Source organism: Carex rostrata, chromosome 13 (assembly GCF_964058835.1).
Source record: "Carex rostrata chromosome 13, lpCarRost1.2, whole genome shotgun sequence".
In the NCBI taxonomy this organism is placed as follows: domain Eukaryota; kingdom Viridiplantae; phylum Streptophyta; class Magnoliopsida; order Poales; family Cyperaceae; genus Carex; species Carex rostrata.
This window is the reverse complement of record NC_135930.1, coordinates 12,250,661-12,265,847: the sequence shown is the minus strand read 5'-3', so window position 1 is coordinate 12,265,847 and position 15,187 is coordinate 12,250,661. Positions and strand designations below refer to the sequence as shown.

General features: G+C 34.0%; 2 protein-coding genes across 2 annotated transcripts; one reads left to right on the top strand and one right to left on the bottom strand.

The window, feature by feature from the left end:
• The first annotated feature begins 7,081 nt into the window (after positions 1 to 7,081).
• Positions 7,082 to 8,099, top strand: LOC144564106 (uncharacterized). Its single transcript, XM_078313629.1, has 2 exons — positions 7,082 to 7,220; positions 7,555 to 8,099. The coding sequence occupies exons 1-2, from the start codon at positions 7,112 to 7,114 to the stop codon at positions 7,974 to 7,976; spliced, it is 531 nt and encodes a 176-aa protein (XP_078169755.1). The 5' UTR covers positions 7,082 to 7,111; the 3' UTR covers positions 7,977 to 8,099.
• A 522-nt stretch (positions 8,100 to 8,621) lies between these two features.
• Positions 8,622 to 13,297, bottom strand: LOC144564105 (E3 ubiquitin-protein ligase RGLG1-like). The gene is made up of 11 exons (XM_078313628.1): positions 13,177 to 13,297; positions 12,078 to 12,162; positions 11,750 to 11,890; positions 11,360 to 11,473; positions 10,920 to 11,017; positions 10,706 to 10,755; positions 10,509 to 10,614; positions 10,121 to 10,248; positions 9,575 to 9,755; positions 9,100 to 9,156; positions 8,622 to 8,887 (listed from the first exon to the last, which is right to left on the bottom strand). The coding sequence occupies exons 1-11, from the start codon at positions 13,291 to 13,293 to the stop codon at positions 8,807 to 8,809; spliced, it is 1,158 nt and encodes a 385-aa protein (XP_078169754.1). The 5' UTR covers positions 13,294 to 13,297; the 3' UTR covers positions 8,622 to 8,806.
• Positions 13,298 to 15,187: the final 1,890 nt, after the last annotated feature.

Below are 15,187 nucleotides of genomic sequence, written 5' to 3'. Positions count from 1 at the left end.
AAATTGTTTGGTCCTATAACGACCAAATGTATTAAAAAGGATTAAAAAAGATTTTTCTACTATTTTTAATGAATTTTTTAAGTTCAATTTTATGAAAATCTGTGATTTTTTCCTTTTTTTTTCTCTTTTCTGTTCATGGTACACAACATTTGGTACTGAAAACCCCCTTACCAACACAAAGTAGGATGATCAGAAAAATACGAAATAAATCACACATGTAATATGGACTAATATGGACATTTTCATGAAAAGAAACCCAAAATACATGTAGCCAATTGCTGAGAATAAAATTCACAATTAAAATAATGAAAATGACCGGCTGATGCCCTTGCATAACAAATTCATGAATCTAAAATAGAAATAAAATCTGTAAAAATGTGAAATTTAACCCAAAAGTCAACATAGTTAAGTAAATGATTAATTATGTAATAAAAATACAAGATCATATTCAAAAATCAAGATTAAATTGATATTCAAAGAGAGGTTTCATTGATATTCAAAGAGCAGCTCCAATTTGATAAAATAATCAAGGTTTCATATGAAGAAATGAGCTCCAATTTGATAAAAAAGAGAGGTACCAAACCAAGAGTTAAGAACTCAAATCTAAACGAAAGACCAAATTGATGTTTCCCTCAAGTTCCCTTTGGTACCGGAGTATGACTTACAACATTACTATTGCAATTATTATAATTTCTTTGTAAAAATGGTTGAATTTAGAGAGAAAATTCTTACCCCGAGATATGGCTGAGAAAATGAGCAACTTGAGAGATATAGTAGCTCAAATGCAAGAGAGCCAAGTAGAAGAAGAGTAAGCCCCAGCCGATGTCTATAAATATGAAATCAAACCAAGAATATATAAATTCACTTTCAATTGCAAATGTGGTCAATTTGAATAGAGTAGAGTAAAGAATAGAATAGCACTTACGTCCAGAAAATGCAGAAAATACAGTGTTTTCGCGCAGAGCTCTCTCAGCGCGGCTGGTTAGAGTGAACCAAAAAACCTAGCTAGAATCGGATATTAATCAGCAAGGAGAAGAATTAGTTTCGGATAAGTAGATATAACCGACACAAATACTTAGTGTCAGCTAATTAACATGAACCGACACTAATAATCAACAATTAGTATCGGCTCTTTATAAATAACCGATACTAATTGTTGATTATTAGTGTCGGTTCAATTAACTTAGCCGACACTAAGTATTTGTGTCGGTTATCTCTTATTATCCGAAACTAATTCTTGATTATTAGTGTCGGTTCGAATTAATTAGCCGACACTAAGTATTTGTGTCGGTTATTTCTGACTATCCGAAACTAATTGTTGATTATTAGTAATGAACCGATACTAAAATATTAGTGTCGGTTTTTTAAGGCGACACTAATTGTATGTTCTCCACTAGTGTGTGTGTTTGTAATCTAGTGGTTAAATCTATATTTGTAATTGAGAGGTTTTGAGTTCAAATTCTACTAATTATAAATTAATAATTAAATTATGCATTGTAAGTTTGAGTCCTCCCTAACTAATTTTTTTTGTTCTATCTCTGACTGTACTCCTCATTTCTTAGATAGACGTACTAGTGATATAATTTTATATTTTTTTATCTCCCTAAAGGGTGGAGTTAGTGTGAACTTATTTTTATTAGGATGGTTGGTAGATACAACTTCAAACAATGAATATAAATCAGCCAATTTATTACACAAGTTGACACATTTACAGTTTGCATTCATAAATCTCCAAATTTAATTAGTACAAAAATTAATAGATGACGAAAATAAAAGTTTACAAGTTATACAATACATTCAATACATTTGATTTTTTTATTTTTTTTATTTTACAGATAAAATTAATAAATTTAGTATATCAATACATCTAAGTTTCAATAGTTTAGAGTTTAGAATTATCGTTCAAGACCTAATAAATTTTAAATTTAAGCTCATCAACCATTTTAGCAAGCTTAAGGCTTAAGCTTTCTTGAACTAATAATATATATATATATATATATATATATATATATATATATATATATATATATATATATATATATATATATATTTAAAGAACATTACCACATAAGATTACCGACAAATATTTTCTTCTCCGTGTCACCGAGGCAGCACAGTGACTCAGTGAGTCAGTGCACAGTGACCCTCTTTTTCCGGGAAATAAATCTACTGTTATTCGAAGAAATAACAGGAACATGTTATTGAGATATCAACCGTTGATATTTGGTAAGATTCGCGTATGAAGAAAAGATGCAAACATGCAGACACAGATGGCATTTAAAATGGTTGGGAGATGCGAACGTCAACTAGAGATGCGAACATGCAGACATGAACCGTCTGATAAAATTCTGCACGACTATTAAAGGGTCATGTACATTTTACTGTGAGGCCAGATTTTCTGATCGGACGGTGCAATCTAAACATGTGTTCCATTCCATGCTTCCATGTTCAAGAAATAAATATGTGATCTATTCCCAGTGCATCCACAATGACAACACGGTTATCTATACTATACAGGCACCGCAAGAGAAATAAATCGATGGAACCAGGCAACCATATAATATACCAGCGCCCAGCGGCATGAGAGAAATTTGTTCATTTTGAAATTTGAAACCCACTGTGCATGTCAGCTTCACTGGACTGGAGAGGAAAAACAAATTAATTGTTATTCAAAAAACTTGAATTCAAACCATTCTAAATTTTTAATTTTGTTAATTTTACTTGGTACTTGTAGAATAACAATAACAGAAGATAGAAAATATATAGTCATTAGTCATAACCAAGTTAACTAAAAAAATGCTTATTTGTACATAAATCATATTCATGTGATAAGTCAAAAGTCAAAGCTACCTTTCACATGCTCCATTATGTTAGGGGGAATTTCATATATCCCCTCAAAAACTTTAATATTACGTATTTCCCCCTCAAAAAACTATAATAACATATTTACCCTTCAAAAGATGAGAAACTCACATATTTACCCAAAATCACTAAACCAGTCAAATTTAATACTTAAAATTAAATAAACAATAGTAATTAATGAAATAGGACCATTTTACCCCTCTCTTCTTTCTATCTTCTCTCTACCCATTTGCTCCAATTTCTAGCGCCAAAACAATGCTTCAATTTCTAATGCCAAAACAGATGCGCCAAAACGAATTTTAATCAAAAAAGCTAGATGACGATGACTGAATATGCATGGCTTGTAAACTCAATGGAGTTGAGTCCGAGTCAACTCTGCCTATACAAATAGAATCTGAAAATGCTTGGGAAATAAATGCCTATACAAATAGTTGAGTTCGAGTCAACTCAGTGGCTTGTAAACTGAATATGCTTAGGAAATAAATCTGAAAATGGTTTTTTTTTTCAAGCTATACCAGTAAACAATATACATATAAAATACAACACAACACATTTCTTTTCAACATATATAAGTCAAAACAACCAATTTCTCATAATCTATATTTTAGTAGATTTCATATAACATTTCATATAACCAACCATAAGCTATTTCAAAGTAGCAAAAAGTAAAATAACCTAAAAATATCTACTACTACGTATGTTCCAAAAGCATCATTGCAATACCAGCAAGTTTTAAACATACAAAGTGCAAGTATTGGCAATTATAATCACAATCAAAATTAGTAGACATCACAACTATTAAACAATCAAACATCATCAACTCATGACATCACACGGCTTTGACTTCTTACTCCGACGTGCTTGTGAATTATTTCCTTGTCCCCTAATTAAAATAAATATTGTCAATATTTACAAAACTATAATAGCATCCATAAATATTGAGATTTAATTTCTAAAAATTAACCAAATGAGAATATAGACACGTTTGATAACCTTTTACTAGTTGATGGTTGAGATGTATTTTGAGAGTCACCAAATTCAGATACTTGAGATGTAGTCACGAGAGGTGCTGGGTTCTTATAGGTCTTTTGATGATGACCGTACATACCACAACGCCGACACTTGTGTTTTCTCTTCGGTTCGTCAGATGGAACAAATCTGCACTTTTTAGGCCGTCCAGGCGGACGTTTGATGGTAGGTGAATATATCTTCTCCTCCTCTGCTCCTCCATGCATCCATTGATCCTTTTCAGGCATTGGAGCAATTTCTATGGCATAAGCGGCTTTGCATTTCTCGATTGTGAAGTATGGATCCACATACTTCTCCCAATTAATATCCCTTGTGAAAGCAATAAAGGATGTTGCATGCGCACATGGAATACCTCTAACTTGCCAAACCTGACATGAGCATTTTTTTTCATCTAAAATAACCTCCCAACGTTTCCCCTTGTACTTGACTTCAGCTCGGTTGTCACTACTTCTACAAACTTCATATTCACCTAAGTTCTACATTAAAATAGAAAAAAAAATACAAATCTTAGAAGTGTTACTAAGATGCAGTTTAGTACTTCTAAACCCAACAATTGAAATTCTGGTACAAGCCCTTCTAAAGTGTAGTACTTTTTCTGGTCAATAGTTTCTGGTATAAGCCCTTCTAGTGCAAGGAGCATTCACATAACACTTATTGCCAAAATTGTACTTTTCTTTTACCAATTCTGTCTCTGAAACGTGTAATTATATCTATTTATATTAATTTCTGTCCTTCTAAATTGAATAAACTTTCGTTTTTCATGATTCTACCAACTTGATCAATATATATTTTTGTTGACATAAAAATTAAATCTACAACAAAGTTAGCATTAAAAATAGAAAGGGGAAACATTAAAGAAGATGACCCTGCTGGTACATGTAAAGCCTGATCAGCAATCTAGTATTTTTTTTTTGGTGCAAGCCTTTCTAAATTATGGTCAACAGTTTAGTATTTTGTTCGGGTACAGATCCTCATGCATTCTCTGTGCTCGACACTAGGATAAACTAATCTGATAGCTGCTTCTAAACTAATCCGATAAACTAATCCTCATGCATCCTCATGCATTCCCCCACTTACCATACATATCGGTATAAGCTTGCTCTTTTCCTCTAAAAACTCTCATGTAAGGCACGTCAACATTGTAATTCTTCATTAGCCATCTTTTGAGCTCGGCAACAGAGACATCCCCATCAGATTTTAACTTATCAACAGCTACACTAGCAATCCATCCTTGAGTGGCAAACTTATTACCACATTTGTTGCTTTGTGTACATGAATGTTTATCAATCAATCTTCTAACCTATGCAAATGAAAAACAAGAGATTGAAAAATAATATTAGTCACAAAAAAAAAAACATCCACAGTACAAAAACTATGAAAACTTGATACATTAAGTACTTACTTCAAAAGTAACACCATCTTGTAGGATAGAGGCATGAATCTGCCATTCACACTCTCTACTTGCACATCTTGCTGTAAATCGTGTCGGCTCACTTTTCTCAATAAAGTACTGGAACTCATTCATCAATGCATGATGATTTAGAACCCTTCTAAATGCAACCACATTTGAAAACTTTGAGTTTACTTCCATGGTTGAATTTTTCTTGCTATCTTCACAAGTTTCACCTTTGTAATTAGGCAACTCATTTTCACTATCAATACTATAACGGCTATGATAGCTTTCTTCAGAGGGGCAATAATCTGAATCGTCATCTCCATGTGTCTCGTTGAAAACTTCATGTTGTTCACTGTACAAAAAATATGCACTTACAATTTAGTAGTGCAACAAAATGCATAATTATATATATTGATTTCAGCCCTTACAAAAAATATGCACTTACCTTTGCAGTAATCCATTTCTATCGATATTTTTTTCAGCCCTCACATAAATGGTTACTTCTTTCTCCTCCTCGTACATGCTAAGCATCACCTTGAAGTTGTCATCAGAATCAAGTTCAATGAAAGATTGTTGGTTGGCATACTTGTCGACAAAAAGTGAGGTAAAAACCAGATTGCTCTTTGAAGGATAATGCTTCATCACCTCGTCAATTAGGTCATTCAAATTGTACGAACAACTCTCCATATATATGCTTTTTTGAGAGCCAAAACAATATCTTTTCCTACAAGAGTTCTTGATTGATCAAAAGAAACCTCCATATTTCAATTTTAGTTTATACTTCGATGAAATTTGCCTAAAAATAACCAAAAACAGTAAACATCAGAGTATATGGATTTAATAAACTTGAACCAACAACTAAATTTCAAAGAAGACAATAAACCTGTATATATAGGTATCTACGTTGATGAAAACCAGAAACTTGATAATTTGCAAGTGTATGGGAGAACTTGATAATTCGACCCCAAATTTCATGCATGTCAGGTTTCAACGGATACAAGGGATACAAGGAAAATAGATTAAATTACTTACTAAGTTTCAACGGCTACAAGGGAAATTGATGAAATTACTCAAATAACAAAAAAAATGCTGATATCAGAGAAGGACAGGGCGCTTATCAGAGAAATGAAAACCTAAATTAGTACTTACTCGATAGTAGGTGAATTAGGCATGTTCTCCCATCTAGGTCTCGAGGGATCGCTCGCAACCAAGTCTACATAATCGGCATTGTACGGAGCAAATAAAGATTGGCCGTTCAAGTCTGATGCTATATCATAGAGGCTCGGAACAAGCGAAGATTGGGGCGACGATGCCATATGCGAGAGGGGTGAGGCTCCAGATTTTCTTTGGAGAAAAAGTTTCTGTGAGAGGAGAAGAGAAATTTATAGCGAGAGAGAGGGGAAAGGATTTGGCGGCATAAATTTTGGGAGCATCTGTTTTGGCGCTAGAAATTGGAGCAGATGGGTAGAGAGAAGATAGAAAGAAGAGGGGTAAAATGGTCCTATTTCGTTAATTACTATTGTTTATTTAACTTTAAGTATTAAATTTGACTAGTTTAGTGATTTTGGATAAATATGTGAGTTTCTCATTTTTTGAAGGGTAAATATGTTATTATAGTTTTTTGAGGGGGAAATACGTAATATTGAAGTTTTTGAGGGGGATATATGAAATTCCCCCCATTATGTTATGTACTTATGTGGCGTTGCACTGTTGCCGTTGTTGAAAAGGGTCTTCCAAGGAAAGATTGCGCATGGGAAAGGAAAGGAAAGAGAAGGAAAAAAAAATAAAAAAAAAGTCGGATAAGGAAAAGGAAAAGGAAAAGAGATGAAGGCGTTGCTGATACCTCAGGTGGTGCTGCTCTGTTCTGGCTTCGCTCTCTCCGACGTGGCCTCTTCTTCGCCCCTTCTTTCCCTTTCCCGCTCCCAATCAACAGGTTATTTACTCACTTCACTTCAGCTCCTTTTATATTCATGCATTGTTAACCAACGCACACCCATTGCTGATCTAATTAGTAAGGCGATCGATGTCCAGCTACTTGTGCTCTGCAAAACTGACATTTGCTGCTGATCGGATTGCAGTTTTTAGTAAAACTCAACTTCCCACAAATATTACTGGTACATGCTGCTAATTTAATCAGTGTACTAAATCAAGCAATTCTTGGATTCAATCTGAGTATGACTCAGCAGTCACAACTTGATTCCTTGCCAATTCTTGAATCAACATATTGAGATAAACATTCCTAAAAAATAATCCTGTTACAACTACAGGTACAGTTCTCACCGCAAGGCGCCCATCCAATGTAATCTTCCATCCATCAACCGGCAACTGCGTGTTGCGTACAACCCTAACTGCACCACTCAAGCTTGGTCCTTGCAATGAATCTGATGCATGGGAATACACCCCGCAAAAATTTCTGACTGTGAAAGGCACTTACTACTGCTTACAAGCCACTGGATCTGACAAGCCAACCAGGCTAAGCATTAACAGCTCTGAATCTGATTCCCAGTGGGACATGAATTCGAGTTCAAATTCGGATACAAAAACTCATGTGTATACGAAATTAGAGAATGGTAATTCATTGTGCTTGGCCGTTGGACCTGAGGATGTGCTATTTGCAGGCCCGTGTCTGAACTCTGATGCGCAACTGTTCGAGTTCACTACTAGAGACAAGGTTCAAACTCTGGGATAAGGGGCTGCATGCAGGTGTGCTGAAATTTGTATTTTAATTACGAGACCTTCTGATGTTATATATATATATTGTATGATATGATATCATGATTGAGAGAATAAAATCGTTTGTATCAAATATATTATTTTGGGGGCCATTAAAGGTTATATTTACTTATTAAGCAAGCCAGTACACCGCGCTAGATTCGCTTATGTGAAACTATTTGGATCCTTGGGGGTGTTTGGTTGCAGAATAAAATTAGATCGGCACAAGTTGTTTATTCCAATTTAATAGAGAGAGAAAAGAGAAGGATTCTTTCACTGACAGCTAGCGGGTTCCAACGGAATAAATTAAATCACCAAATGGAAGGTTAAAACTTAAGCCGGTCTAAAATTGAACTTGCACTTAGCCGAACTAATTATTCTGCATTTCTAGTGACGAGCAGCTTCCTTTTAAGATAATTGGCATTTGTAGTGGCAAAAAGAGAGCATGTTCATTTTCACAATTATGCACTTCTCGAGTTGATTTGTATTACATCTAAAAAAAAAAAAATTCAAAAAAATCTACCAGTAGGGATATGCCTGCAACTAAAAAAAACTTTAAAACCACAAGGAGCTAGCCTTGGACCGAATAGATAAGAATCATAAGATATCCAGTTATTAACAGAAATAAAAACCTCAGTATTACCAGTCTACGAGGAAGATTTAACAAAGTAAATAAATATCCACATTACCCCAATTTCTGCATTGTTTTTCCAGTTTTCTACTCCAGGCTTGTATTTTCTACCTTACTAGCATTTCTTGTCTTCCAAAGTTGTCATTTTTCACAGATAGGTTTTCCATGTTATACATTTAGTATAGTTTAATCCTTGTTTGGATTGGGGTGCGACAAATAGGACAGGTTTGAAGGCTTGGCCCGCAGTCGTGACATGTCTGCATGATGAGAAGACAAGAAACATCGATCAACGCATGCATCTTCTAATGTTTGTGTTATTCAGTACAGCACAAGTACATAGAGAAATTTCTATATATAAAGCTACATCATTAGCACAAAGGACTACTGGGATAAAACTTAATTAGTATCTCACCACCCAAATCACATTTAATATTAAGAAAGCAACTAAATAATAGGAGAGAGAGCACACCTGATGACCACAACCAAAAGCCATATTCTTCAGGTTAACAAAGCAAATAGGGCAATTCTGTCCGCGATAAAACATCCAAATTATTCACCATTAATTGTTTCAAGGGGAAAAAAAAAAGGTTCAATCATTCCTTCAACAACATAATAATATATATGATTAATATCTAAATTACCAGACAACAGTACTTTGATAACAACAGGAAAATATTATAATGTTTGCCTGAAAACCTTTAGCTTGTCTCATGGGTTTGGTATCTGCCTGTATACATACTATACAGATTTTATGTTCCTTAGTAAATACATACTTAGCAGAAACTAGGAATAATAGAGTTAAACAGAATATTGGACAAACATCAGAGTGTAGACCATTGAATCCAACTTCTACCGGTACATACCAGCATGGGCCTGGCTAATGTAGTGGTATGATACAATGAGCAGGTATGATAATGCTTATTTAGTTATGAAAAAATGTGTACCTGATTATCATTGGTAGAACTGGATCCCAAGTCGGTGGAAACTGTTGAGGTGTCCGGATCAGTCATGGTGTAAGAAAGAGGTGGCAAAGTATTCCATTGTAATTTAGTAGATTCGCTGCTTCTAGAAGGACACCTTGGTGGTGGCAGAGCAACACTCTCTGGTGAATTTCCACGCCTACACCTGAGAGAGCAAAAGATAAAAAGAGTTTGAGATCATTACATAAGAGAGAAAAATGGCAACACTATAAATTAATTTTGCCAGTTAAAAAAAATGGAAATGGCTCGTCTTAAACATGAACAGTTTGCAACCCAAAACCAAATAGCACAGTTCCTGGATTGACCTGAACTAGACTGTACCATACCCCTGGTAAGACTATGAGACTACACAAAAAACCCAAGACCTCAAAATGAATGTAACCTAAAGTTGACTGGACCAAAATGAACTCAACCAAGTAGATCTGACCCAACCCCACCAGTGCACCACATCTAGCTACACATCAACATGAAAAGGAAAAAGAAAAGAAGAAAAAGAGACTACTATCTCACCCTAAGAGGCCCAATTCCAATGTCGCTTTGTACTGTACCGGTACTTCCATGAGAGCAGCAAGAGCAAAGGCTGCCTCTTTTCTCGACTGGGGCAAACTCTTCAACATTATCTCAGTGAAATTTACGAACTGTAATTAAAGATTGTATCAGATACATGAGCTGTGCATTTAAAGTTCAATTCCCAAATAACTTCCATTAATAATGAAATTAAAAAAAAAAAAAAGTTTACAGTCATTTCTCTAAAGGATAATGAAATAAATGAAAATTGATATTTGATACCCAATTGGTTAGTGATCATTGTCTTTTGTTAAAGGAATATTTGACTTCTATGTTTTTTCAGATTTATTCTTTCTAGTTATTACAAAAATCAGAAGAATAAAGAGCAAACCTGGAAGTTGTCAAAGCAACGGTTAGGGATGTTATCATCAAATTGCTTCATCGTCTCCCATGGCCCGTCCCCAACTCCAACCAGCACAATTGACAATGGATACTTGCTGCAAATCCAATTTATTTTTAATAACACTACTTGAAGTACCACATCGTATACATTTATTGCTAAAAGGCTTAGACTACAAGAAAAGGTACCTGGCTTCTACAATAGCTTTAATTGTCTTTTTCTCATGCTCACGGCTAACCTGTAAAACACATTGGGGAATATGTCATCATTTTTCCAAAAAATAATTCAAAAGCATGATCAGAAAAGGTAATTATATTAATTCATACCTGTCCATCAGCTATGATGAGTAGAAAAAAATAATTCAAAAGCATGATCAGAAAAAGTAATTATATTAATTCAAACCTGTCCATCAGCTATGATGAGTAGAACATGGTACTGCCCGCCACTCTGTTCGACTATAGTCATGGCCATTTTGATAATTGGCGCAAATGATGTTCGTCCTGAAGAAATAATAATAAGCTTAAGAGCTTTCGACTTCTATGGAATCTAATTTTGGATGTCATGCAGGTCAGCTATATAACAAGAACGTCCTTGGGTTTATTTGAAACTAGCTAATCAGTACACTAAATGCAGCTTTTCTACTAGTAAATTTTATTAGGATGCTCATTATTTTTCATCGAGTACTCGCTATTTTTCAATTCTTAGGTGCTCCTTCTGATTAAAGCGCTATTGTCATTGAACAGGTGGTGTCTTTCTAACATATCAAGTATATATCAAATGACCAACCTGTGATTTAACAAATGTACTGAAATTAAACAAAGTAGGGCAGGATAGTAAATTACCAGACAAGTTTAAGACTGGGAGAAGTTCTCTATATCGATATAGCACCTCCTCAAATCCATTGCATGGCCTCTGGTCAGGAAAAAAACCAAACACATGTTCATCACGCGTCGTTGCTGAAAGGAAAATGAAAAACCATTACAACAAAGAAGCACAAACAAAACCTCTTACTATTCTATAATAATCGGCACCCTGTGCCTAACTTAACAAACCCCAACAATAGAAGATGAAAAATTATCAAACTAAAATAGCTCAAAGAAAATATCTCTAGTAAAAAGAATCATATTATCTATAAATCTGGTACCAATTCACTGCCGTATTGGTTCAATGAGATAGAGTCATGGTCTAATTTTCCTAGAAAGATTAGCTTGAAGAAGGGTTAAGAACCTTACAATCGCCAAATCCAAAGCAAGGGATCAAATTATCATCATCAAATTTTCCTAAAGTTCTCCCAACAATTGAAATTGCAAGCTCATAAGGAGTTGGAGTGTCGCTGATGTGATGCAAGCAACGTCCATTAAATGACTTGTTACCTTTTCTCCAAAAGAAAAAACAGAAAAAAAGCTAAAACATTTAAACCCCTATGAAGTATACTTTGAAATTAACCTTACACTTCAATCAAGCCTCTGAAAATCTTAATAATCCCCAAATAAACAAAGAGAGTACACAATAATGCTGGTTTTTTCTCTCATATAACCTGAAATTGTATCAAATGGGTACCTGTCCATTCATTGCTTTTAGTGAAGTCGATTCCTACAATGAGATTGCAAGATTCTAGACCTGCATTTAATAGAGCTTCTGTAACCTGCAATACAAGGAAATTTTTTATAATATATAAGATACTAATCTTAATTATAAGTTTAAACCAAAAGAATATACTATATTTCTGTAACCAGCCAGGTCCAATTCAGTTTAATTTTATTTTTCAGGAAATCACAACAACTGTACATTTTTTTCCTTTTTTTTATTTTCATTACGCGCCTTACTTTTCCCTCTGTTTCATCAACACAAGAAAAGGTTCGAAAGAAAGTTGCACTGTAGATATAATTGATTCACAGGTGCTAATTTATGTCTTCAAAAAAGAATGACACATATTACATAAGATTAAAATGCATCGCTAGAGAAGCCATCCATAGATTAATTAGGGGCAGAAGAGGCAGGCATTAGTCTTCAAAGAGAGATGTGTAGGGAAAAAAGCAAAGTTTGAGCACCTTTTAAAGAAAATGAAGATGGTCTGTGGGGGATATTTTCATATTTTGTAAATGTTAAGAACAGAAATTTGTGGTTCTATAAGGGCATACATGAAATTGACTTATTTTCATGCATGTGGGACCATGTTTATGTTATTATTGGACTGACAATACCACCTTGGATCAAGGGTTTGGCATTGGCAGTATATCTGAAGAACTATCTATTACTTGACCCTTTTTACAGTTTGTGGGGTCAATTAGGATTTTTCTATTTCAAATTATTCCAAATAAAAGAACCAAAAAGTTGCAATTGATAGTGCAACAATTTGTAAGTTGATTATGTACGTAATAGAGTGTGTTTTAGATTTGTGTAAGAAAAAAAGCGCTAAATATCTTACTCCATCAACAATCAAATGTATAGTACTGTAAAACTGTAATTTGAGAATTTTCCATTGACTAGCTACTTCAAAAAAAGTACTCCAAAATAATAAGTGAACTTTGTTTGTTTTTGAGATAACATGATCCTGCCCTAGTCTGTTTAAATTTACAGAGTACGTAAACAGAAAAGAAACAAGTGTGAATTAATTAATTTAATTAGAATAAACAAGAAACAAGAAACAAGAAGAGACCTGTTCGAGGGAATCGTAGTTATCAGCTATTCTATAATACTTCCTATCCAGGTTCTTTCCCGGCCTAGAATTAGACGCCAAGTTATTTCTCCTCTTTGTAGAACCCCCGCCTCCCATCCTCGATTCTCTAAACAATTAATTAAACAAACCAAACTTGTGGATATATATATATCGGAATTGGGGATCTCTCGAGAGGGGTCGTTAAGTTGCGTTTTCATCAACTTTCTCTTTCATTTTTATTCCCAACGTATATAGCAATTTTGAGGAGGGTCTTGCTCTGCGAATAAAGGTTGCTTTCAAGTTGAGGTATATATCTTTACTTTAGCAATGGCGTTTTAATTAAAATGAAAAAAGCAACAAAAGGACTCGTAAATGCTTCAATTAAATCTATTTCGAGAGAAACACAAGACAAAAATAGGAAAAAAAATAATGCATCACGCTGTTACCGTGTTTGCTTCATAATAGAAATATATTAAAGATAGTACTAGATAGGGTTGCACAAAAAAATCACCATTCGAAACTCAGTTCCGAATCAATTCGGATTCAACTCGCTAATAACTCGAGTTAATACTGACTCGAGTTTGCTGACTCGGTTGATTTATGAGTCGAATTCAAGTTATCTCCAACTTGATTAGAAATCAACTCGGTTGGACTCGCACCAATCTCTAATCCATATATTCCTAATTTTCCCAAATCTTATAATTGTTTCCCACAATCTACTGTATTGATGCTTAAAACTAAAAAAAAAAATCGCCACTTCTCAAATTAATCATATTTGTTTGGTAATTTTTAATTATGTACTATTTTGATATTTTAGTATTTTCATAATTTTTAATGAGAAAAGGTCTTTGTCCACCATCTGTCCACATCCCTTATTCACTTCCGTTTAACTGATTTTAACAGACTCGGTTCCCACATTCCAACGGAAATTCAAAACCTTATCAGATTCCACGTATTTAAAACTTCCTTCCCGATTGTCTCTTTTCTTTTTAAATCTCATTTTCAAAAACTTCTTTTCCGATCAGATTATCTTCCTGCTGAGGCGATTTCCTTCCTCTTTTCTATTTCGTCGCGATTTCTAACTCCGATGAGAACACTAGCGACTGAAGTGCACCAAGTGGTCATAGTTTGTAACATCAATCAGATTTGGTCTTTGGACTCAAAAGATGAGTCGCCTTTGACGTAATATTGATCTACGTAGATATACATATTATTGGCGTATTATTGATCAATCAGATGCCTCTTGTTACTTTGATTCTCTCTCTCTTCGACCTATATTGATCTACGTAGAGAGAAAGAGAGATGGTGATTGAACAACGATATCTATGTTAATCTCTCTAGTTTGGTCTATGGATACTTTTGAATGATCTCCTCGCTTCGATTTTCTATTCAAATTTCGACGACGGCAGCGACAACTTTTGACGTCATCTCTCCACGCGAGACATCGTGCTCAACTCTACTGTGTGAGCAATATCGGATCTCACATTATTTCAATTTTACAATTTTACAATCAGATTTAAAGGTTATGTAGAGTATTTTACCGGATATAGTTTACAATTTTACATGATATATGCATCATTTTACAGTATTTATAATTATTGATGTTTAAAGGTTTACAATATATATATATATATATATATATAATTCACAATTTTACAGGATATAGTTTACAGTTTTACATTATATGTAGAGTGTTTTACAAGATACTAGTATCGTACCCGTGCGTTGCAACGGCTCCGACATATTATAAAAAACAAATATATCAATGAAAATAATAATTATCTAAAAATTAAAACACATGTTAATAGAAAATTTATATGATTTTGTATTTTTAATTAACTTTAATCGTGATCTCTGATAACAATTTGATGATGTGATGATTTTTTATTTTTAAGTACCAATGATATCAAAAAACATAAATAAAAAGTGTTATCGTGTGTATGTATAGGATATATACACACACACGTATTATAAGAAAAATATATATTCACACACACATTCCAATTTATAT

Bases quoted from the DNA above. Each gene is read 5' to 3' on its own strand.
- LOC144564105 (XM_078313628.1), bottom strand. From the start codon at position 13,293: ATGGGAGGCGGGGGTTCTACAAAGAGGAGAAATAACTTGGCGTCTAAT. The intron at 11,018-11,359 runs GTAATTTACTAT...TTATTTCTTCAG, and splicing joins CCCAGTCTTAAACTTGTCTG to GACGAACATCATTTGCGCCA. The intron at 9,756-10,120 runs GTGAGATAGTAG...TTGCTCTCTCAG, and splicing joins TTGGAATTGGGCCTCTTAGG to GTGTAGGCGTGGAAATTCAC.
- LOC144564106 (XM_078313629.1), top strand. From the start codon at position 7,112: ATGAAGGCGTTGCTGATACCTCAGGTGGTGCTGCTCTGTTCTGGCTTC. The intron at 7,221-7,554 runs GTTATTTACTCA...TTACAACTACAG, and splicing joins TTCCCGCTCCCAATCAACAG to GTACAGTTCTCACCGCAAGG.